Source organism: Manacus vitellinus, unplaced genomic scaffold (genome assembly GCF_001715985.3).
Source record: "Manacus vitellinus isolate BGI_N305 unplaced genomic scaffold, ASM171598v3 scaffold_125_pilon, whole genome shotgun sequence".
In the NCBI taxonomy this organism is placed as follows: Eukaryota; Metazoa; Chordata; class Aves; order Passeriformes; family Pipridae; genus Manacus; species Manacus vitellinus.
In genome coordinates, this window is record NW_021938926.1 from 375663 (window position 1) to 398331 (window position 22669).

The 22669-nt window shown below is 44.9% G+C and overlaps 3 protein-coding genes across 4 annotated transcripts in view; 2 read left to right on the plus strand and 1 right to left on the minus strand.

The window, feature by feature from the left end:
- Positions 1–896: 896 nt before the first annotated feature.
- AP1AR (adaptor related protein complex 1 associated regulatory protein) lies at positions 897–11139 on the minus strand. The gene is made up of 9 exons (XM_029965936.1): positions 11018–11139; positions 8389–8437; positions 7210–7236; positions 6441–6466; positions 5943–6039; positions 5124–5222; positions 2806–2867; positions 1817–1890; positions 897–1060 (listed from the first exon to the last, which is right to left on the minus strand). The coding sequence occupies exons 1-9, from the start codon at positions 11092–11094 to the stop codon at positions 897–899; spliced, it is 675 nt and encodes a 224-aa protein (XP_029821796.1). The 5' UTR covers positions 11095–11139.
- A 2068-nt stretch (positions 11140–13207) lies between these two features.
- On the plus strand, positions 13208–21789 carry CDKL2 (cyclin dependent kinase like 2). Of its 2 annotated transcripts, XM_018067873.3 has the most exons (13): positions 13208–13502; positions 15433–15627; positions 15901–16079; positions 16219–16331; positions 16509–16648; positions 16959–17047; positions 17535–17661; positions 18323–18588; positions 18739–18829; positions 19612–19723; positions 19825–19931; positions 20219–20307; positions 20774–21789. In XM_018067873.3, the coding sequence occupies exons 1-12, from the start codon at positions 13335–13337 to the stop codon at positions 20276–20278; spliced, it is 1647 nt and encodes a 548-aa protein (XP_017923362.2). In that variant the 5' UTR covers positions 13208–13334; the 3' UTR covers positions 20279–20307; positions 20774–21789. The 2 variants fall into 2 exon arrangements, with proteins under 2 accessions (XP_017923362.2, XP_008924656.3); XM_008926408.4 differs by lacking the exon at positions 20219–20307.
- The window catches only part of RCHY1 (ring finger and CHY zinc finger domain containing 1), a 4797-nt gene continuing 3008 nt past the window's right edge, over positions 20881–22669 (plus strand). The window contains exon 1 of the mRNA XM_018088302.3: positions 20881–20895. Within this exon, the coding sequence (XP_017943791.3) occupies positions 20881–20895 (15 nt within the window). The remainder of the gene's footprint in view (positions 20896–22669) is intronic.

Genomic DNA, 22669 nt, shown 5'->3' on the forward strand with positions numbered 1-22669 from the left:
AAGATTCTATTAAAAACCACCCTAAATCCTCCCCTTGTTCACTGCAATCCTTGTGCATTCCTAAATAAACTCCCCTTTTAAATCTGGAGTAACTAATTATTAAAAAGTTACATATTGCAACTGAAACCCACAACTTTTTGGGGGTGGGGGGGGTGGCACAGGAAAAAAAAAAATATCCAAGAGATAAATTTTTCCCTTCATCAGACTCCAATTACAGATTTTATGTTCATGTTCCATGGGTCCCTCCAAGCAGCTAAATAATAGTATAATATACAGTGCTAAACATTTAACCTACACAAAGATTGGCAGAAACAGTGTATTAAAGCAAAAAAATTAAAAAAAGAAAAATCAGCTATGCATTGGCTCAAAGAAATCCTGATTTTTGGTGAGCTTTTCAGGAGTCGAGGTCTCAAAATCTTGGATAAACTTGGAAATACGACAAGAGCTTTTGCAGGCTTACTAAATAAAACAGAAAGCACCTGTAACACACAGCAACAGCAATGAGGACAGCTGGGATATTCACTGGAACACAGATCTAAATTCCCAGGAAAAGTTACAGTAAAAGTAATTAGGGTTTTTCCCAAAACAGTTCAGCCAACCTGACCGACTTCCACGTTTTAAAAGAATAAATTGTTCCTTCTGCTCCTGGCTCGCCAGAGGGCAGCACTTCTCTGCCATTTGTTTTGTTGGGATACTAAAGGACCCAAATAAATTCATTTATTTACTGGGGCCACGTCCACATTTATCAAAATAAGGAATTCTCTCGGTAAAAATAATTCACAGGTTAACCATTCCAGACTGGGCCAGAAATTGCATTAAGTTTTAAATCACCCTCCCCTTTGAAAAACCACAGATTTACCATCGACACAGTTTTTAAACTGTCAGGGTTTGTAACTTTATACATTCAGAATGAAACTGGAGTCATAAATACCTTCCTCATCTTCCCACTCTAAATCTAAGGAGGTGCTGTCGTCGTTCCCACTCACTGACTTGGTTTTGGTCATTAAGTCGCAGCTGCTCTCTGTGTTGGGTGTCAGCACTGTGGCATCAGAGGAAAGCCCTACGTGAAACAAATAAAAATGTCTTTTTAATCCATAACCAGACTTGAATTCGAGGTTCAATATGCAAAAGTAAACCATTAAATTAAGCTTTTTAATGTGCTTTACGGCCCTTTAAACCTCAGGAATGCTGGAAAAGGTACTTCACTTCAAAACATCATCAGTAGATTTTTAATAGTCATCTTCACTAGGAGATTATCTAATTAGAACCAGAGAGGAATTTAATAAGATGTAAGCTGGACTTGTATGAAGACCTGTAAAAAAACCCCCAAAAATCAACCCTCTCCCCCCAGAAGAATGAACTACTGGCAATATTTCCTCAAGAATTGCCATCACTCCTCCAATTTCTTAGTGATCGTTGTACTGTCACCACAGTTTGGGGATAAAAGTTTATAAAATCGCTTTCCTCTAAACTGTCAGTGGAATTTTTAAATACAGGCAACCCAATTCCCTCTTGTGCTGCATTAGGAAAAAAAACTAACCATTATTATGATTCTAACTGCTTTGCTAAGAGGTCGTTTAAAAAAAAAAGCTACAAACACACATCTGCATCTTTAATAATACACAGGTTTGACAAGGAAAGTTCACCTCTATTTTCTATCCATCAGATAAAAAGACCTGTCAGATTTTTTTAATACAGATCCGTGCATACACAATTGATATATATAAAAAAATAAATTATGTTTATCTAGAAAAAGAAATAGCACTCTGTCCTCCTCAGAGTATTTTAAGGCAGGCATAAGAAAGGGAAGACTTACTGCTGCTTCGAAAAGCTTCGTACTGGAATTTTGTGTTCCTTAAGAAAGGATCGAGATCCTCCTCTGCCACAGAGCTGGAAGAACAATGCACAGTTCTTTAGCTTTCTGAACCTCTAAGCATGCCCTAAAAGATGTCAATCCACATGTCCCCCAGCTCTGTGCTACAAAGCACATACACCTTGAACTAAATTCTTCATAAAATGATCTAGAAAACGCTTTTCTGTTCTTATTCATCACATCCTCTCCCACTCTGTGCTTCTGCTCAATTTTTAGTAGTATTTTCAGCTAAAAATGAATTAACTTTCATCTCAAAAACTCTTCCCCTCTCTTCATCACTGTAGGTAAAATCTCCCTAATTTTCAATTCATTTTTTAACTAATTAATCCGAATCCTGCTCCTCCAGCCCTTTGTTTTTAAAATCTGGCTAGTTCCTACTCACACCATAAAACCTCAGTTTTCCCAGCTCCTTTTCTAACAGCACTTCCCTAAGTGAAAACCCTTTCTAGCCCCCTTCTCTTCCATGTAAAAACAGACGTTGGATTTTAACATTTTTTTTTCTAAACTCGAGCACCATCCCACAGGAAATTTTTCTGAGGTTTTTTTTGTTAGTTGGTTGGTTGGTTTTTTCCCCCCCTAACATCGAACACAGAAGGTGGCAGTGAAGAGAATTAAATTAATAATATTAATGAAGAAACAGGCAGACTGCATAAACCATTCAATCAGTGTATCTCTACTGGGTATTTCCAGCAGGGTTCTGAATAATAAAAGATCTTTATATTAGCTGAGACTTCACATATAAACACCTTTTTAATACAAAGTACTAGATTTTGTGGGCATATATCTATCAGTAGCTGGGAGCAGGTTCAGTTTTAAATAAGGCCAGTGAAAACCAGAACGGATGCAAACTCCCCTCTTGACTTTGCAGATGAAGGGCAGGAGTAGAAACAGTCAAGGTTCTCAGTTATCATGAACAAAATGGGATCTCTTACCTCTGAAACTCTCCATTATTTACAGCATGTGCTCTCTGAGTTATCCTTTGCTGCCTACGTTGCTATCAAGAGAAGTACATTGTTGAAAAAGCTGAAGGCAATCACTCAAGAGTTACACACTCAAAACAGAGCTCTCAAGAAACCTATTTTAAATGCATCCCCCCCCCAAAAAAACCCCAAACATCAGTTTTTAGAGCCCCCTCAGTCATGACTGCACCTGTCCTTTTTTTTTTTCCCCTCTTGTCTTCTCTCCTTAAGCCACAGGTATTTTCAGCTCACAGCTGACACCTGGGTGATGTCTGATAGCCACTCTACCTCTGTTAGAGAGAAATATTCCCTACAAATCCTTTTATCCCATTTCCTCAGCACTAAGTGCCTCATCCATATTAATAACAGCTTTGCTGCCTTGCTGGGCCAGAAGGATTAATAACTCGACACTCTTAAAGCTTTCATGGCGTGCACTGGGCAAAACCAGAATGAAAAATGCAAGACAAGCCATCAGGGCCTTTATTTTTAAGTTACTAGAGGAACAACAGACATGGAAGTAGGGTTCTGTTTAAGTTTTGGGGGAGTTTAAACAACTGAAGTTGTCTCAAGTTTCTTTTTTCCTGCCTTGAAAAAACGGGAGCATAAAAAAAGCAGGCACAGAAACCCTCAGACTCAAGGTAAATCACTTAAGAAACAGTAATTGTTCAGTGATTAGGACAAAGACTGTGATAAAACTGAATGTGCTAGTTTTAGAGACAAGCCTGATGTATCTAGTGACTGAAAAATCTATTCTCAGCCTTAAATGGATCTGTCCCTGCCAAAGAAAAGCAGGGGTAAAGGAACCAGAATTTTCAATGTCAGCTCCATCTAAGACTTGCTCTTTGCTGGGTAAACAGTGTGGTGAGATAACTGCACTGGATATGGTATTTTTTCAGTCCCAAGATGATGGTAGCTTTGGGTTTTAGCACACTTTCCATCTTGGATATTTAAATAATAATAACAATTGCAGATTGAAACCAGTACGGAAACGATAAGCATAGAAGTAGAAATGTCACATTATGGTGGGTTTTAGGTGAGAAGACATGGAGAAAGAGACAGAAATTTGGCACCAACCCAGCCAACAAGTCTGTCAAAAATCGATTACTGACACATGCAACAATTTTCTTATAGGATTTATATACCCACATAACATCCAATTTAAATTATCTCCCCATTTTGCCAGGTCACGTGCCAATATCCAGCACTGCCAGTTCCAGGACACACATATATTAACATTCCCTGCTGTTACAAACCCTGACATTTAGTAGGGCACCATCAGCAAGCCAAATGAGTTTTAAAGGAGGCCAGACTTCCAAGGAAGAAGCCACTTTCCCATTTGTGCCCACAAACAGCAGAGAGATGAGTGATGCATTCAAAAATAGCTGCTGGTTTATCTAGAAGGGCTAAGTGCTTGATGGGTATCTATACAAAAATGCTTCCTTAGAAATCCACATAATCCTGATGGCTTTTGAGGGGTTGGTTGGTTCAGGAGATAAGTGGTACTAATTTTACACGAAGAGGAAATTAAAATCTCTATAATCCCTTCTATCTGAGGTCCTGACTAAAAGAAGCGTATCTTAAAAATAGTGAAAGACAAGAAAAATATCACTTCTTGCACAGAACTTCTACAAAAACCAGTTAATGCCATTAAAGAAAAAAAATCTACTTTTGCTGGCTTTATATATAGACCAAAAGTATTATCAAAAAAAAAAAAAGGCAGGCAAAAAGGTCAGAAAGAAAGAATTAACCCTCCCACACCAAATGGCAAGAGGTGAGACAGAGAAATGTGAAATGAGAGCCATACTTAGTGACATAAATATTAGATGAAAACTCTAAAGCGGGGTCAACACAAACCACAGAGATCAGGGACAATTAAGTGCACAAATATATCAAGTACATTTTTACAAGTCTAAATGGTACAACACGTGCTTAACTTCAGGGGTGTTTTTAAACCAGAAAACCATCAGAGATCGTTTTGCATTTAAGATCAGTGACTTCTACATATTATGTAAGGAGTGTGTGAAGATAATTATAGATTAAAATTGTAACCCATTCAAAATCTATACTCGGCGACAGAAGCTGTTTCAAACAATTCTGGTGATTTTTCAGCTGCTCCAACCAGCTGTACTTTCAAACCTTGCATTTCTTTCTCTACTTTACAGGCCAAAGCCATTTCCTCATTAGTTTTCCTGAGATGGGGAAGGATATTTATTAGGGAATACTGCATACATGGGAAGAGAACAGAGGCTCTGAGATATATATATATATTGGGGTCTTTTTTTTCCCCTCACCTCCAAGAGCTTTTTCTGCTTTGCTGCCCTGGCTGCTTCACGTTGTGCAGCATATAAAGCCTCCTCTTCTAGTCTTAACTTCTCCTCTTGTAAGGCTAACTGTATATGAACAAAACAGTAATGGTTAACAAAAGCAGAACCTATCTATCTTCCTAGCAATAAAGCCATAAGTGCAATAAAACAAAAAAAGAAAAGCAGCTAGAAAGTAAAAAGTAAAACAAAATCGACTACAGCTAAAACATTAAGCGAATTTAATAGCTTCCCCCCACACACCAAACCTCCCAAGAAATTTAGGTAACTGTTGAGTAAACATCATTAGTGAATTGCTCTAAGTGCTTGTTGTTTGTTATTATGAACTGCACACTGAAAGATTTCAGTCTTTTCACTTCCATAATTTATTGGCATTTGATTAAAAAATCATTCAAATCCTACATTATATCCCACATTATATCCCATTAATTGCTGCAACAGTAAAATAAAACAACTAATTATGTGGTGGTGTTTTTTTTTTTCCTTAAGAAAAGTTGTGGAAAAAACTTGAGCCCAAGAAAAGTTGAATCAAGAATATTCCCCATTAAAAAAAAAAAAAAAAAAAAGGTTAAATTTAACAGATCCTGGTCAGAGACCCGGCCTGTTCATTCCATTTTTCAGCTAAGAGGGTATTAAAAAGAAGCCACCTGTGTTTATGGACACTAAAAAAATACCGACTGCTGAACAAAATCCAGTTGTTTCGTGGACTCTCCTGGCGGTTCGTGGTTGATTTTAACTTTTTTTGAAAGGAAACCCATCCCTACTGGACTAGCCATTGTAACCACTCACCTCTGACTGAAGCTTCAGGTCAACAACTCTCTGCTTTTCAGCAATGGAGTCGTAGTGTCTCTCTTTCAAGTCAGCAATTTCTTCCTCGGTCAGAGGTCTGAAAGCAGGGGGAGAAACACAGAAAGGCTCCATCTATAATTCATGCATGACAAGCCTAATTTGCTCTTTAACATATCCACGTGGTCATTCCTGACTGGCCCTTCAATGCAGATCCAACGAGCTGTTCCTCCTGAGAACAGAGTTCCAAAGTTCCAGTTTACTCAGGGCAGTGCTGTCTCTCCTTATTATTACAATATATATATTATTTATACCTTTATGGGAAGCATATTTTCAAAACCTTTGCTAAGAGAACTACTGGAAGAGAACAATTACTATCATTGCAGTATAAATCTCACTTTTTCCTTACTTGTTTTCACCCCTTGTTTGTCCCTTACTTCATTTTGTTTATCACAGAGGGGAAGCAGAGGGAAGGGGAGGTCCTGAACCTCCAAGTCTTACCTGTGACTGCTTCCTGGGCTTTCTCCCTGTTAAAATTAAAAAAAAAAACCACCAATGTGAAATCACAGTTTCTCCCATATATTGATTCTACAATTAGGGGGGGGAAAAAATGCAGTTTTCATTTGGAATTAAAAATAATCTTGCTATGCAATCAACTGAAGTGGCTGACTAAGTGAAACAAGTAAGTACATCCAACTGAAAATAAATATTCTGGTGGTGTATTTCAGGAACCAAACTATTAGTCCTCGTGTTTTTAAATACATTGAAAATGTGATGTGTGCCCTGCCCATTAACAGGCCCTGTTAAACTTTTAAGAGTGAAGTTTTAAGGTCAAGTTCAGCCAGTTTACCTGTAATTGTAAAGACAGAGCATTCTCAAAAAGTTCCTTAGTCAAGCAACCCAGGTCCATTTATGCTCTCAGGCAGAGAGCACTTGGCTGAGTTTTACACAAGAGTTACACCAGGAGCAAATTCTGCTTTAAGTCTTCCCAAACACACTTTCTCCCCCTCCCCTTCTTTTTGCCTTCCCAAGGTCCACAGCGCTCTCTTCCCGAAAGAGTTACTTCCCATATTCCCCCCCCACCCCAAAAAAAAAATCTCTTCTCTTAGATCTTCATCCACACTGTTAAATACTCATTCCCAGAGCAAGGAAAACTTGGAGGATAAAACCCCCTGTGATATAAGTCAAGAACACAGTGGGAGGAAGGTTCACATCTTGGAACCACTTTTAAGGATTATCTGAGGTTTCCCAGGATTCTCCAGGTACCCACCTCATCACTTTCCACGAGGTTCTCAAACTGCAGAGAAAAAGAAAGGAAATAATCTTTACAATTCAATATAACAAGTCACTACAGACATACAGCAAATATGATTACACATGTAATTTGTCTTTTTAAAACATAAATTTGAAATAAATTTAAAACACTCCGATGATGAGTGGGACTAACATGAAAGTCTCTAATTTTAGAGGCATTATTACTTTCAGAGTAGGACCTGCCTTCTTACCAATGTTTCTTTTCTTAAATATTACATTCTCCCAAAAGGAGAAGAGTCCAAATTAAAAACCAAAGCATTCTAAGCTGCACAAACCTGCCCAGCAGAAGCTCAGCTAGCACATTAAAAAATAAGCAAACAGAAATTATCTGTACTGCTCTTAGTACAGTCATCTTAAATTTAGTCAGGTCAGTACCTACAGCAAGTACCTCCTTATTGACCTAAAAATCTGGGAGGAGAACAAAACCTTCTTTTCCCCATGCTATTTCTGCAGCAGGAACAGCCTCTCACAACTGGAAGTTGTCCACCAAAACAGGAATCCTCCACCACGTACATCTGCCCCCTTTCTTGAAAGCATTAATTTCAGTAATTAATGTTATCCCCAGTAATGGGGGCAATCTGAACGGCCCAGGACTTCCAGACCATACAGAACACTCAGAGAAAGTAAACCAGGTTATTATTCCAAGAATCTCAACTTAATGCAAATTAACCTCACACTCCCCTGGGCAAAAAGGGGTGAAATTTGGAGGCCGAGAAAGGACCCCCCGTAGCGAACAAACTGTAAGGGAACCCCATCAGGTTCTTTCTGTACCATCTGATTCATGATCCTGCAATCAAGAACTAAATATTCTGCACTTGAGACAAGCAGAAAAAAATCACTCCCAACACAGCAGAGGTGACAGATGCAACAGGCAGACTATGGAACGCTCTGGTGATGAGTCTCAGATCATAACAGATACTTCTCTTTTTTCCACATAATAGATGCAAGAGAGGTGATGTATTCATGTTCTGAGGTGCTGTAAGGACCACTATATGTCACCCAGTGCAGCATCAATTTGGTCTGGAATAACCCAGAACGTTTCAGTGTTCATAAACTGCAAAAAGTGTTAAAGGGCATTGCTGGGATTCAGCTTTTCCCACTTTTTCTTGCATCACTATAAATTGTAAGCACTCACCTCTATGGTGAAGTGTTCTCCTGTTGAACACGTTCTAAAATACTTGGATCTGGAAAAAGAAGTTGGCAGTTACACTACAGAAGAGTCTCCAATACACAGCAGAAGGAAAATGAGCCAGAGAGTTTAAAATAGCTTTTAAAATACGCTTAAGGAAGCATAAAATAACCACAAAATCTTCAGGTGTTCAACAAATTGACTCGTTAACCTGAGCTCGGTGTCACTACCACAGTGGAAAGAGGCAAAAGCATGTAAACATTTTCTGTAGAACTGGAGAAAAAACTAAAACCCTCACGAGATGAAATCATTTATCAGGATGCTGGACTTGACATTTACAGACTGTCAGCGTGTTCTGCAATCCCTTTAATACATTTTTTTCCCTTGAAAAACACGATTCCAGGCCATTTCTGAAAATGCTGTTGCTCGTCATGACACTTAACTCTTTCCAAGCACCCTGTACAACATCAGTGTTCAACAACACACCTTGGCACAGCTACAAGGTTGCACCTCAGAAAAATGTCTGTATACAAAGAGGTTAAGAAAAAACTTTTCAACTACCAAAAAAAAACCACCCAAAAAACTCACTGTCTAATTTTATACAGGGAATCATCTCCTCCTTGCTTCTTTAATCAGAATTCTTCCTGTTTTAATTCTTTTATGGAGGACAGTTAACACTGTCCTCTACAAAACCCAACCCAGTATCAAGTTACCTGTGAATACATTTTCACCCAGCCAGAGAGGTTTGGCCATCCTCCAGAAGAACACTCAAAAGTAAACACACTTCAGTCCAACATCCATCTCATCGAACTGTTTGGAAAACCAGGGTTTCCAGTTGCAAGTGCTGACTGGTACCAGGAATAAACCCAGGGCCTCAGGGAGTTCTACACTTGGCACAAAAGATTGTTCAGTACTTGCAACCCAACACCTGCTTCCACAATAACAAAACCAACACACCAGCCAAAGGTTGCATTATTTGAATCGTATCCTATTTCATCTCCATCTCATTTTTCCTTGGAAGTCGGTTTAGGGAACGTCTCCCCTGGCAACTTGTTGCACAACCCACTCGTTCCTTGTTGCACAACCTTTCCTGCCACTAAGGAACCGTTTCCAGTGGATTCACTGCTCTGAAACCAGGGGGGAAAGGCCACTTTAATTCATGCACTACATGGTAAGTGCAGTTGGGACACGTGGCACTTTACAGCACCAGGCATTAGGTAAATTATTTCCAAGCTCACAACCACACGAGCTTCAAAGACCTGAAGTTATTAGAGAGACTAACTTTACAGCACTCCATACATACATATATATATATATATATGTATTTTAAGCACAGTTCCAAGCAAGGCAACTTATAATCTTGCAGGTTATCAAAACACTTGTTAAAAACTCTATACTTAATTATTTAATTGGGAGTTTATTTCTTGCAGTCGAATCTTGGAACATCTAAAAATAATGAAACTGGGAGGGGGGGGAGGGAGGGCTCTGAGCGATTAAAATAATCCTGAAGTTGATAAGCTGCATTATTACATTATGCTGTTCCAGAAGTAGCCAAATGTGCATAATTTTGTAGCAATGTAATTTGCAGACTTGGGGTATTGGCCTGTGAGTGGAAACTGTGCAAAAAGCACATGTGGAGGAAGAACCTTTCAAGCATTATCTTGTTTTTTTTTTTCAGAACACAAGAAAGTGCTGCCTGCTGTCAAGGCATTTCAGATGTTCTCCTACCCTCTGCTACGGTACTAAAAATACAAGCAGGTATCCTCTACACACACTGCCCTGGTTTTTCACCCAATTCTCTGAGAGGCAGCTTGTCTTGAAGCCCTTTTAGGAGAAGGTGAGACTTGCCTGCCAGAGCCAATGTGAAATAAGAGGCCACGGGTTTGCAGCATGTAAAATGCTCAGTGTGTCTGTCTAGAACTGCTTCTATCCTAACACATCAAAAATAAGCAATAGGTAGATATCAAATACTGGTTGGTATATGGGAAAAAAAACAAAAACAAGGTTTTTTTTTACAGGTAGGATTTCCTTCCCGTTTGCACACTTCTTTTCCATGGACTGGCCGCTGCAGAATGAAACCGGGGTTACACATTTACAAGAGATATGAAGAGACATGAGTTCATTCCAACCATTCTGCGAGAGATATGAGTTCATCTGAACCCTTCTGCTCCCGATTTACCCCAGCAGCGCCTCAGCCTCTGACTCACAGAGCGGACGAGCTCCCACTGCAGAAAAACCGGGTGTTTTCCCACCCAAACCCACGGCCGCCTGCACGGGTTTCGGCAGCTGACCCGAAAAACCTTCCCGAGCGTCTCCTGCCGGAAAAACAACACTGCTGGAAGGGGTAAGGAGCCGGTTACCCTGGAAGTGCATTACCCCCGGCCGCACAAACCGCACGGAGCCCAGCGGGCTCCCCGGCGCCTCCATCCACCTCCATCCCCCCGGGATGCCGCGGCTCCCTGCGGGAAGGGGCGAGGGGCTGCGGGGGCGATGCGATACGATGTCTGGGTGCGCCCCGCGGCCCTGTGACCCCCCCTCCTGCCCCTCGGGGGCCCCCGGGAAGGCGGGGCCGGGCTGTGCCGGCACCTCCCCGCCCCGGGGAGGGGAAAGGGGCAGCCGCGGTCCCCCCGCTCACCCTCCGCCGCGCTGCAGCCGGCCCGCGTCCCTCCGGAAGAACAGCCCGCAGCACCACTGCGCCCAGCAGTTCCCCATCGCATCCTGCTGGGAACAGCTCCTCCTCCTCCTCCTCCTCCTCCTCCTCCTCCTCCTCCTCCTCCTCCTCCTCCTCCCTTCCCGCCGGGCTCAAGCCGCCCCGGCCATCGGGATGGGCGGCCGCGGACCCCCGGGAACAAAGGGCCGGCACAGCCTCATGGCTGCGCAGGGGCGGGCGGTGCTGCTCGCCCCGACCGCCGGCACCGCCCACGGCTCCGGCATCACATCGGCATCAGCCCGCCCCTCCCCGGGACCGCCCCCGAACCCGGCTTTTCCCGGGCTCCTCGCAGGTGGGAGGGGCTCGGCGTAGCCTGTGTTTGAAAAGGAGAGGAAAAAAAAAAAGTTACAGGGTTCCCGTGGTCAGGGTGAGAAAGCATCGCCGCGGTTTGGAGAAGGAGGAACCCGGTTCAAGGTCCCTGTTGTTATGAGAGAAAAAAGGGTTTCTCCCCTGTTAATCAAGCCTGGACTCGGTCAGTGCCACTGTGGTACCTCCAGACTGCCAAACATACCTGGAACATGGACACTGTAAGGTTTAGCAAGGTATCTCATCCATTCTTCAGGCTCTCGGGCTTTAAATTATAACACCACACTGACACATGGAATCACAGAATCCTGGGAGGGACCTTAAAGCTCATCCAGTTCTGGTTTGGCTCCCTGACACCTTCCACTATCCCAGGCTGCTCCAAGCCCCATCCAACCTGGCCTTGGACACTTCCAGGGATGGGGCAGCCACAGGTTCTCTGGGCAACCTGTGCCAGGGCCTCCCCACCCTCACAGAGAAGAGTGTTTTTCCTAATATCCAATTTAACACTGCTCTTTTTCTGTTTGAATCCATCCCCCTTTGTCCATGACAAGTTAATGGTGACATTGTATACGTGTGGTTTGTTCCTTTCATTTAATGGATCCAAAAGTATCTCAGGGGTGGAGGAGTTAATTGGATTCCAAGTCAGCTCTCCATTAGCAGCACGGGACAGATGCCAGGACCCAGAGAAGGCACTTGCTACTGATGAGCAGGAGAAGGTAGGAGGAATATAATAAATCAATGCCACCTGAGCTCTGATATTTTTTCGCCCCCCTGGAAATGTGAGGTCAGCCTGGAAAGGTTCATTACAGTAATTGCATGCAGAGAGTGAGGATGAGGGTGAAGGAGACGTGAAAACAACCAGGAATTAGTTGCAGAAGGTGACTCATATCGATGTGACTCAAGAGAAATGCAGTAAAGGTTCCAGAAAGTATCACTGGGATATATGATGCCTCCATTTCCTGGGGATATATGATGCCTCCATTTCCTGGGGAATTGGCGTTTTTGGCAAGGCATATACTGTTCCTCTCCCAAAGAGGGATGTTGCAGTAGTTCCAGCCTGACAAGTGCCCATAAATTTCTTCAGAGAAATTGGACACCTCTTTTTCTACAGTACCCTCATCTGTGAAATGGAGGCCACCAAACCGAGGAGAGAATATCGGGAATATCCACATGGCATGTCTTTGTTTCTGCAGCTTCTGGTTGTGTTTTCCTACACGTGTCCTGCCGTGCCACTCCTGTCCAGGGCAAGACAAGTCACTGTGAGCAGAAGACCATCATGTGCTGCTACATCTGTGGCTGGATGGAAAGAACAAGAGGAAGTTGGATTAAGAATATCTTGGATGAAGTCTCTGTCAGTAAACACACAGGGATGCTTCAGCTTTCCTGCCTCCTGAAGGGTTCGTGCCTGGTGTTAAGTTGCAGGTAGTATGTGCAGAAACTGCCATCTTTTTAAGATAAAACGCACAGCAAGGGCACTGGCACAAACATCTAAATCTAAAAGCAAATTATTCCGCCTTTTCCATGGCCGCATCCTTGGCAACATCAGCAGCCTCCCCAGCAGCACACGGGGAATAGTCAGTATTTTTCAGGCTGCCTTTTAACGCAGCACTCCGCTCAAAAGCGCAGGGTTGCTTTAGCCATTTCTCCTTTACGTGCCTCACTGGCTTTATGCAAGCGAGCTTTATAACGTTTTCTATTTATAATATTTTATAAGGCCCGTTTTCTTTTTTTACTCTTTGTAAGCCAAGCGGGTTTCCACGCAGGCTTTTGCGACAGGCGGGGCGCGGCTGCGCTTTACGGCGGGCCGTTGCCCCGGCGACGCCGCGCTGGACCGGGGGCCGAGGCCATCCCGGGTCCCTCCATCCCGGTCCAGTCGCTGCATCCCGGTCCGGCCTCTCCAGCCGGGTCCGGGCCCTCCAGACGGGTCCCTCCGGCCATGGAGAAGTACCAGGTGCTGGGGCTGGTGGGGGAAGGCAGCTACGGGGTGGTGACCAAGTGCAGGAACAGGGAGAGCGGGCAGATCGTGGCCGTCAAGAAGTTCCTGGAGAGCGAGGACGACGCGGCGGTGAGGAAGATCGCCGTGAGGGAGATCAAGCTGCTCAAGGTGGGCCGCCCGGGGGGCCCTTTTTACTAACGAAATCCAAGCCAAAAGAGGCTCGATTTGGCCCTGTTTGTATTTCCCTGGATTAATCCAGCCTTTCGCGTCGTAGCCTTGCCGAGAGCTGCTTTCCCCTTTGCCCGGGTGCCCGTGCTGGATATTCACCCGGCGAATCCTGGATTGGAAAAGTCTTGTTTATGTGCCCGGTGTTCAGCGGGGAAAAAAAGCTCGAGGTCTCTGTTGCCTCCTGGTGGTAACTGCGACCCCCCGTTTTGTCCCGAATTCTTGTTCTGGCTGCTGCGAATCAGCCGAAAATGAAAGCGAGCTGAGCTTTTAACACCTGCAGGTGAATGGTGACCTGCCTGTGTGACACTTACCGTACTGGGGGGTGCCGATGTCACCTGATACGGAAAAATGCTTGTTTTCTTTTATTCGTGGCACTTTCCTGCCAGGTGAAAGGCTGGAGGAGGACAGGTGTCAGATTCCCTGAACCTCACAGATCCATGTGTAGTCCTTTGCTGTTGGAGCGTGGGATTTGCCTGGTATCGGTATTGTAGTGACAGGACAGGGGGGAATGGATTGAAACTAGAAGAAACTAGGTTTAGATTGGATATTAGAAAGAAATTCTTCCCTGTGAGGGTGGTGAGGCCCCGGCACAGGTTGCCCAGAGAAGCTGTGGCTGCCCCATCCCTGGAAGTGTTTAAAGGCCAGGTGGGATGGAGCTTGGAGCAACCTGGGCTAGTGGAGGGTGGGAGTTTTAAATGTTGGGATGTACATGTGTCTGGTGAAGAAATGAAGGAAAGCCTTATTACACCTGGAGTGCATCCAGGTTTTTCCTCTGATGTGGGGACTTGCAGAGGTGGGAATACTGGCAAAGTATTCCCTATGTCCTGCCCTCTTAGCTGCCACAAGTGTCTCTTCCTAAATCTGCCAGATTATATAGTCTCTGTGCTCTGAAGGGAAAAAAAGTGATGTTTGCCATCACTGCAAGAACTGCAGAGTCTTAGAGATGTATGTGCTGGAGCTTGAGACACATCCAGCAGCTCCAGGTATTATCCCTTCAAACACTTTTAAAGTGGATCTGTGTGAGCCTGGATTGTTCCTGATCCGTCGGTCGGGCTCGCTGAGTCACTGAGTCAGAGCACGTAGCACCTCCCAGGTGTGTTGGGAATTAACTTGTTTTCCTGGGTAAATGGAGTCTTAGCAAGGGGAACACTTCCATGTATAGCTCTGTGAGGGTGGCCTCTCACAGTGAAATCAAATAGCTGGAGATTCAGTCTGTGGTTTCTTCTCTTGCTCCTTGTGAACCTGATTTTATTTATTCATCTTTCACTTCTCTTTTCTTGTTCTGGAGTTTGGGCAGAAAATGTAACTGCAGCTAAAGCCAGCAAAACCTCTTCAGGTCTCCTGTACTGGGAATAGACAATTCTTGAGAAGAGAGTTCATCCTTTTAAAATTCTTCTCTTTTCAGACCTTCTAAGTAATCTGGGCAGACCCAGGTGCAGGTTGGCTGGCACTGCCTCTGAACTGGCAGAGCTTCCCCTTCAATTCCCTGTGCTCTTCAGTCCTTTTTCATCTCCCTCAGTCACATCCCTGGGCTCTGGTGCTGCCTCCAGGCAGCCTCTGGTGATATTTCCATGCCAGGCTCCAGCTAATAAATAACTGTGCGCTGGAGTGTGGCCTGTTGTGTTGGTGTGGGATAAATGTGTAACAAATTGGGGGTGGATTCTTGGGGGTGTAGCAAATTGGGGCTGGGGCTGGTCAGAACATGATGACAAAATAACTGGAAAATACAGTTCCCTTCCCCCTCCCGCCCTCACTTTTTACTTAAGTTGCATTTTTTGGCAAAGTCCCAGCTGGGCTGGAGTTAAAAGTCTCCATTCTTTCCTGTTATAAACCATCCAGCTCTCACTAAATATTCCCTGTTTTATTACAGCAACTCAGGCATGAGAATCTGGTGAACCTGCTGGAGGTGTGCAAGAGGAAGAAACGGTGGTATCTGGTGTTTGAATTTGTGGATCACACGGTGCTCGATGACCTGGAGGCGTCTCCCAACGGCCTGGACTACGACAGGGTTCGGAAATACTTATTCCAGATTGCCAGAGGAATTGCCTTTTGTCACAGTCATAATGTAAGTACGTGCAAGGAATCAGCTCAGAAATCAGCAAGAAATAGATACAGAAGCATATATTCAGATATATATTAAAACTTACAGATATATATTAAAACTTACAGAAACAAAGCTTTGGCTGAAAAGGGAGAGAGATACATAAAATAGATGTTTCTGAAGTTGGGGGTTCTGTAATTTTCTACCCGAGCGTGAGAAACCTGCGGTTTTTGCTGAGCCAGTCGGTTTGCTACGTACAAATGGGGAATTTGTCTTGACTTGCTTTCCCCTGTGCAGATAATCCATCGGGATATTAAGCCAGAGAACATCCTGGTTTCCCAGTCGGGAGTTGTGAAGCTTTGCGACTTCGGATTTGCCCGTCCCTTGGCAGCTTCCGGGGAGGTTTACACGGAGTACGTGGCGACCCGGTGGTACAGAGCTCCAGAGCTGCTGGTGGGAGACAGCAAGTATGGCAAGTAAGTCTGGCCTGTGAGGCTGTGAAGGGTTGTGAGGAGCAGGGAAAGGAGTGCTCCATCTTCTCCACCGGCTCAGCTTTTGGAGCAAAGCAACGAACGAAGCCGTGCTGAGCCGGGATGGTGTTGTGTTTATTCCCAGGGCTGTGGACGTGTGGGCTATTGGCTCCCTGATAACAGAAATGCTTACAGGAGAGCCCCTTTTCCCTGGAGATTCAGACATTGACCAGCTCTACCATATCACCAAATGCCTGGGTAAGAACAGCCTAGTGCCTGCTCAGGAATGAAGGGATCAAATTTGTTTTGAAGGGTGGGAAAGGAGCAACCCAGGCTGTAGCCTCACAGTAATGCTGACCCAGTATTTCAGCCTCTCGAATCTTTCACCGTCCTCTATTTTTTTTCCATGTGGCTGCTTCGTTTGTGTGATTCCAGGTAATTTAATTCCAAGGCACCAAGAGTTATTCTATAAAAATCCCCTCTTTGCTGGCATGAGGCTGCCTGAGGTGAAGGAGGTGGAATCTCTGGACAAACGCTATCCCAAGCTCTCTGCTGCCGTGCTGGATTTAGCCAAGGTAATTAACTGATTGGTTCCTACGGACATTTCTCTGTTTGCTTGTCCTTCACCTTGTGCAGATGAGTACAGGGCTATTAAAGTGCCTTTCTCTCAGCTCCCCATGCAGTGAGCAACTGCTTGGATTGGCAGCTTAGCGAGGGCTGCGAGGAAACCACAGTCCTGAGTGACGGGGGGCACTCAGCCCTCACGTCCCGAGCCAGAGGGATCGCTGCATATCCCCCAGGGAGGAGCCTTGTTCTTGCCCTCTCTCAGGCAGGCTAAAGCCTTGTTTTCATCCCTGATTTGTCACGTTCACATTGGTTTGACAGGAGTGTTTGCAGATCGACCCGGACAAAAGACCGTCCTGCGCCGAACTCTTGCAGCACGATTTCTTTAACCAGGACGGGTTTGCTGAGAGGTAAAGCAGCTCATTTCTTGCTCAGAGCAGCCTCAGGAGGTGAAGCAGTGGTGCTCTTAGGTGGCACGCTGGCTTTGCAGAACTGACAGCTGCCGAATGTCTTGGGCTTGTTTGGGTTTGGCCTTCCTGGAAATAGGAGAGCAGCTGGAAGGGAACACGTTGCAGTGGCACGTTCACCTTGTTGTGACATTAATTCCCCAGTGTCACAGCATTTTGGGCAGTACAGACTAACACTGTATTCACTCTCTGCATCTACTCCAGACTGGGATACAAGCACTTTTATTGCTGCAATGTGAAAAATGTGTGCTTCAGATTTTATTTATTTTAATGTATACGTCATATTTAGCTTCCCACTGGTCAGAAAGCATGGTTTGTTTGATTGCTTAAAAATCTGTGGGGGCCTGGGCTGAACAACTGATGATGGTGTTAAGTTTACCAGAAGCCCTTTTATTTATTTTTTTTTTCTTTATGCTTATTTGGAATGTAGGTTTACTGAGGAACTTAAATTAAAGATCCAGAAAGATGCCAGAGACCGTCAGTTACAAAAAAAATCCAAAGTCAGCAAAAGGGAGAAAGACGATGTTTTAGAAGAAAGAAAATTATTCAGTGTCCAGGTTGGTCCATCTTTTTTTTTTTTTCCCCAAACTGTATTTTGGCTTTTGGTTTTTTTTTTTCATGTTTTAAAATCATTATATCAGTGTGTGTGTAGCAGTTAAAATTCATAACAAATGGCATGGGAGTCTGCAGGTGGATCTTTGGCCAGTCCCTTGCAGGTGAACTACATGGTGATGCAGTTCCTGGCAATACAGAGCTGAAGGGAGAAACAGTTGGGAAGCATGTTGAATCGTGGAAACATGCTCTATGCTGCTGTTTACCTGTTTTAAAGCCCTGTCTCCAAATTAAAAATTAAAAAAAAAAATAAAATAAGGAGGCTTCAGAATGACTTTGAGATGACATTGGGCTCAGTTTTTATTTAATTTCTTTGGAAGTGGCACAGGATGTGGCTGCTCTTCCTCCATCGTTCCTGATTCCGTTCTGAAGTGACTTTATTTACAGAGGGTGCTGGAACCCTGACAAGTTTCCTCCTGTTTGATGGAAACCAGAGGTTTTCTAATAAAAACAATTTCATCTCCATCGGATCCTTGCGGAATCGTGCATGTTTAGGTTTAGGCTTTTGACTTTTTTTTTTTTTTTTTGTCCCCCTGTATGTGCTGCTGCAAGCTGCTTTTTTAACATGACAGGAAGGGAAAGGTGATGCTTTATCTTCCCAAACAGGATTTTGGCCCAAGGAGCAGAGAGGAGAAGCTGCTGAAGACGAAGCGCTCTAAAGCCGATGCAGAGAGAACAGACCGATCCTCCAACCTGAGCTTCCTCTACGACAGCGCCGTCAACCCGTTCAAAATCAGCCCTCAGACCAGCCTGAAAGATTCCAGCAGCAGCTTGGACTACGCCAAGAACACGGGCATAGTGATCCCTCCCATCAACCAGAACTTTTCTCCTACCTTTGGGATGGGCCCCGTGCCCGGGAGCCTCAATTACAGGTATGGGAGCAGAGCTAGGAGAGCTCCATCATCCCTCTTGCTGAGGGACTGTGATGTGGGAATGTGACTTTGGGGTATCTTGCCTCTGTTGTTTTTATATTTGCCGCCTTACCTCGATTAATACGAAGTTTGGGGTGTTTTTGATTACAGACTTGATGAAAAGAGTAAAAAATACTTGAACCCATTGCTAAAGCAACAGAGGCCTTCTCCTGCAGGCCACTACAGCGTCAGCCTGACACCGGTGAGTCGCCTGGCTTTCCCCTTTGGCAAAGCAGATATAAAATAAAAATAAAATTGAGGCCCCAGTTACGTGTTTAACTGTCAAGAATTCCATCTGTTCCATCCTTCACCATTGCTCCCAACTAGAAGTGCTCTTTTCTTTGCCCCTTTTTTTCCCCTACAGGTTCGTTGTTTGTTATCCTTTGCTAATAGTTATCTTCCATAAAAACATGCTTTGTGTCAAAAAACAACTTTTAATGCTGGAAGCAGTCCAGCACAGGATATCTGTGAGATCTGGAGTATATCCATGGCGTCCTGCCTGGCCAGGAAAAGCAGACCATGTGTGCTGTGGTACTGAAGCAGAAGTGAGGGGTTGGATTTAATGCAGTCAGGGCCTTGTTTAGTCATGTCATAAATGCATTAAAAATTGATAAGGAAAACAAGTGGAATGGAAAGTTTTCCACTGCTCTCTCCACCTAGGCACGATTCTTTCTATGTCAGCAAGGAACGTTTGCTTTGTTCCAGATAACTAATCCCAGCCATTCTCCAAGTGGTACACTTTATCTCTCAGAAAGCAGCCTCACTTAGATGATTGTTTTTATTTTTGCTGCTGCTTTTGCATTGTTTATAGTGCATAAAGGAGCCTTGAGCAGGTTGAATTCCTTCACACACATCAGAGCCTTTTCTTGTACAAATTCCAGCTACAGCAGAACACTGCTGGGCTGATGCTTTTTTTAACCTTGAAAATAGCATCTTTTTTTTTTCTGCGTTTTCATGAGCTGGTCCTTATGCCCTTGATTACAGGTTACTAATGAAAAAAACATCCTTCAGGCGAATAGGAAAAAATGGGAGTTCTCCAAGGCAGATGTGCGTTTGCCAGAACTGAATCACCTCCCCGAGCTGAGAGGAGTGGAAGGTAGGAGCTCTGATGTCCTCTAAATAAAACCTGGGTACTAAATAAGTGGCAGTCAGCTCTTGTTTTTACTTCACGCTGCATGCCTTGGTTGTGTTTTGCAGCGTGGCATCCCAGATTTCTGAAGAAGGAAAATAAAACAGTTCCAGAGTCCCGAGTCCCCTCCCTCGCCGCTATCGACCTTCATAACTCGAGCCTGTCCTCGCAGCAGGTATCAAAGCAATAAAATGGTTTGTGTTGCTCTGCATTTGTTTGGTTTGTGACTTTCTCAGCAGCACAGCCCAGGGATTTCCAGTGTGACTCTCAGCAGGAGCTGAACTTGCCTTGGGATCTTAACTGCCTTATGCTGGGGGAGCGTTTTGGAAGTCTGATTTGACCGAAGGACGGATTTGTTTTCAGTTGGCATTGCGTGCATCCTTAGGAGGTGGTTTGTGATGGTTCTCTGTATTGATCCTACACTTGCAAATTGATCCTGTCTCTTTCTTTTCCAATTTACAGCAGTCAGGGGCCTTGATGCCAGATGCATCAGAAGCCAGCTTCCCCAGAGTCGAACACTAGCCTTAGGGAGAAGATCCTGCCTGTAAAAGGTGGGCTTTAATTTCTGCTGTAGCCTCCTGACGGCTTCCAAAGGGATAGTTCCATGAACACTTACCTAGCTGGGAAGTACAGTAGGAAAATTCTTTTATCTTGGTCAGGACATGTAGCTCTGACAGACCTCTTACTGAGGGCAGTACACGGCTTGCTGTGCCAGGTAAATCATTCTCCCGAGCTGAGGGGCTGGGCATTGGTGTTGGAAATGAAGCAGCTCACGAAGTTGGGGTTGGGCAAGCTGATAGAACAACAAAAAAAGGGGAAACTGGCTGCCTGCATGTGAGGAGGGGTAAAAACAACTCAAGTTGTCTGATCTGTGAAGCACAGAGGTGTGAGTGCACAGCTTCAGCAAGGTAAGGATGCGAAATAAATCAAAATAAAGGAAGCCTGTCACCAGGGAGCACCTCTGTGGTTTTGCTAGCCTGTCTGGAATGTCATTCTGCTTTTCTCCTCTTGATACAGGTGACTGAACAGTGGGAACAACCCATCTGAGTTTCCAGGGGCTAAAGCTGCCAGGTCTCTGCAGGCGAGAGGAGGATCCCTTACTGCTGTTGTCACAGTGGACTGCCATGGAAGTGGCTCGGGTCCGGGCCGAGGACAGAGCTCGCACTGCCATTGCTGCTGGATTTCTTGCATGCAAAGAGCCCCTGAGATGGTGGCTTTCTGGCCTAGGGCCAGGCCTTGTCTGAGGAAAGTAGTGGTTGTTGGTGTGTGACAAGGGCAGGAGCTGGCTTGGGGGATTTCCGAGGAAGCTGGGCTTTCTCTTGCCTAACTGCTGCCCGCATGAGGGGTTTCTTTTTAATGCACAGTGATGAGAGCAGCTGCTGAAATTGTCATATTTTGGTGGGCTGCCTGATTTGGATCGGAAAGCACTTTCGCCTTGACATGGAAGAAAATGTTTGTGCAAGAAATACAACCTTTAAATGTGCAAATCTTCACAGCTGTTCCTTTGAAACCCTTGCTAATGCACGTGTCACTTTGGGTTAGATTCCTTTTCCTTCCCACCTCTGACCCCGTGTTCAGGCGGGTTTTTTTGGGGTGTTTCACTGGGCCTGTTGTTTGGCTGTTGTTAATGGTGCAGAAAGGAATATCGTTGTGGAATGCTGAGCTGTGGCACGTGAAATGGCTCAGTAACTGAAGTCATCATTCCTTTAGGTCCCTGGGGGAATGGGACGTGTAAAACTTGACTGGTTTTATCTCATGACTGTTTGGAAACCCATTTTTGCTCATCTGCCCTCAGTTTGTCTGTGGTCAGTTCTGTGCTGTCCCTGTGCTGCTCACAACTCTGTTTTCCATCAGCTGTCACAACTCACACGGTGTCATTAACTTTGGAGCTTATTTTTCCACAAAATACAGCCTTTCCTATTGATGGGTCATGGTAGAAATATCATCTGAACTAATGGTATTTAGGGATTTGTGGCTATGCTGTGTCTTGACATGTGAATTTCATTTGTAAATAAAAGGACGTTCCAATTCCAGGCCTGGTTTCCCTATAGTGGGTGCTCCCAGCTGGCCACAGCAGTCAGTCAGGCAGCCATGGGCAAGTACAGAGGGGAAAAAGAAGGTTTGGGGCAGGGAGAGTGTTTTTTTTTGCAGGGGGAGTTGTGGGGGGAGTGGAGAGAGAGAAAGACGGGCTTAAGGGGAAGGGTTTGCAATGGGAAGAATGTGGCCAGCAGGTCGAGGGAGGTGATCCTCCTCCTCCATTCTGCCCTAGCAAGGTCACATCTGGAGTGCTGTGTGTGATTCTGGTCTCTACAGTTCAGGAAAGATAAGGAGCTACTGGAGAGGATGCAGCAGAAGCCACAGAGATGAGGAGGAGAGACTGCAGGAGCTGGGCCTCTTTAAGTCTGGAGAAGACTGAGGGGGGTCTCATCAATCTGTACAATTGCTTCAAAGGCAGGTGTGAAGCAGATGGTGTCAAGCGGACAGTGTCAGACTCTCCTCAGCAGTACCCAGCAACAGGACGGGGAGCAACGGCCATAAACTAAACCACAAGAAGTTCCACCTCAACATCAGGAAGAATCACAGGATATTCTGAGTGGGAGAGCACCCACAACGACCAGCGAGTCCATCTCCTGGCCCTACACCCACGTGTGCCTGAGAGCGTTGTCCAAACGCTCCTTGAGCTCTGCCAGGCCTGGGGTCCTTTCCACCTCAGCACATCCTGTGATTTCGTCGTGGAATCTCCCTCTGCGGAGACGTTCCCAATTCCCAACCCACCCGAACGCGTCCCTGTGCCGCCTGCTCCGGGGTGACCCCGCCTTGGCGGCGGGGGCTCGGACTGGGCGCTCCCGCCCCGAGCCGGTTGGGATTCAGCGGGCAGGAGAACACCAAGGTTTAGGTTTAGGGTCAGTTTAG

What these genes read in the sequence shown, in the direction of transcription:
- CDKL2 (XM_018067873.3), top strand. Translation starts at nt 13,335, where the DNA reads ATGGAGAAGTACCAGGTGCTGGGGCTGGTGGGGGAAGGCAGCTACGGG. An exon ending in CCATATCACCAAATGCCTGG is followed by an intron (nt 16,332 to 16,508) that starts GTAAGAACAGCC and finishes GTGTGATTCCAG; the next exon opens with GTAATTTAATTCCAAGGCAC. An exon ending in CCGTGCTGGATTTAGCCAAG is followed by an intron (nt 16,649 to 16,958) that starts GTAATTAACTGA and finishes TTGGTTTGACAG; the next exon opens with GAGTGTTTGCAGATCGACCC.
- AP1AR (XM_029965936.1), bottom strand. Translation starts at nt 11,094, where the DNA reads ATGGGGAACTGCTGGGCGCAGTGGTGCTGCGGGCTGTTCTTCCGGAGG. An exon ending in ACCTCGTGGAAAGTGATGAG is followed by an intron (nt 6,467 to 7,209) that starts GTGGGTACCTGG and finishes TAATTTTAACAG; the next exon opens with GGAGAAAGCCCAGGAAGCAG. An exon ending in ACCTGAAGCTTCAGTCAGAG is followed by an intron (nt 5,223 to 5,942) that starts GTGAGTGGTTAC and finishes GTTCATATACAG; the next exon opens with TTAGCCTTACAAGAGGAGAA.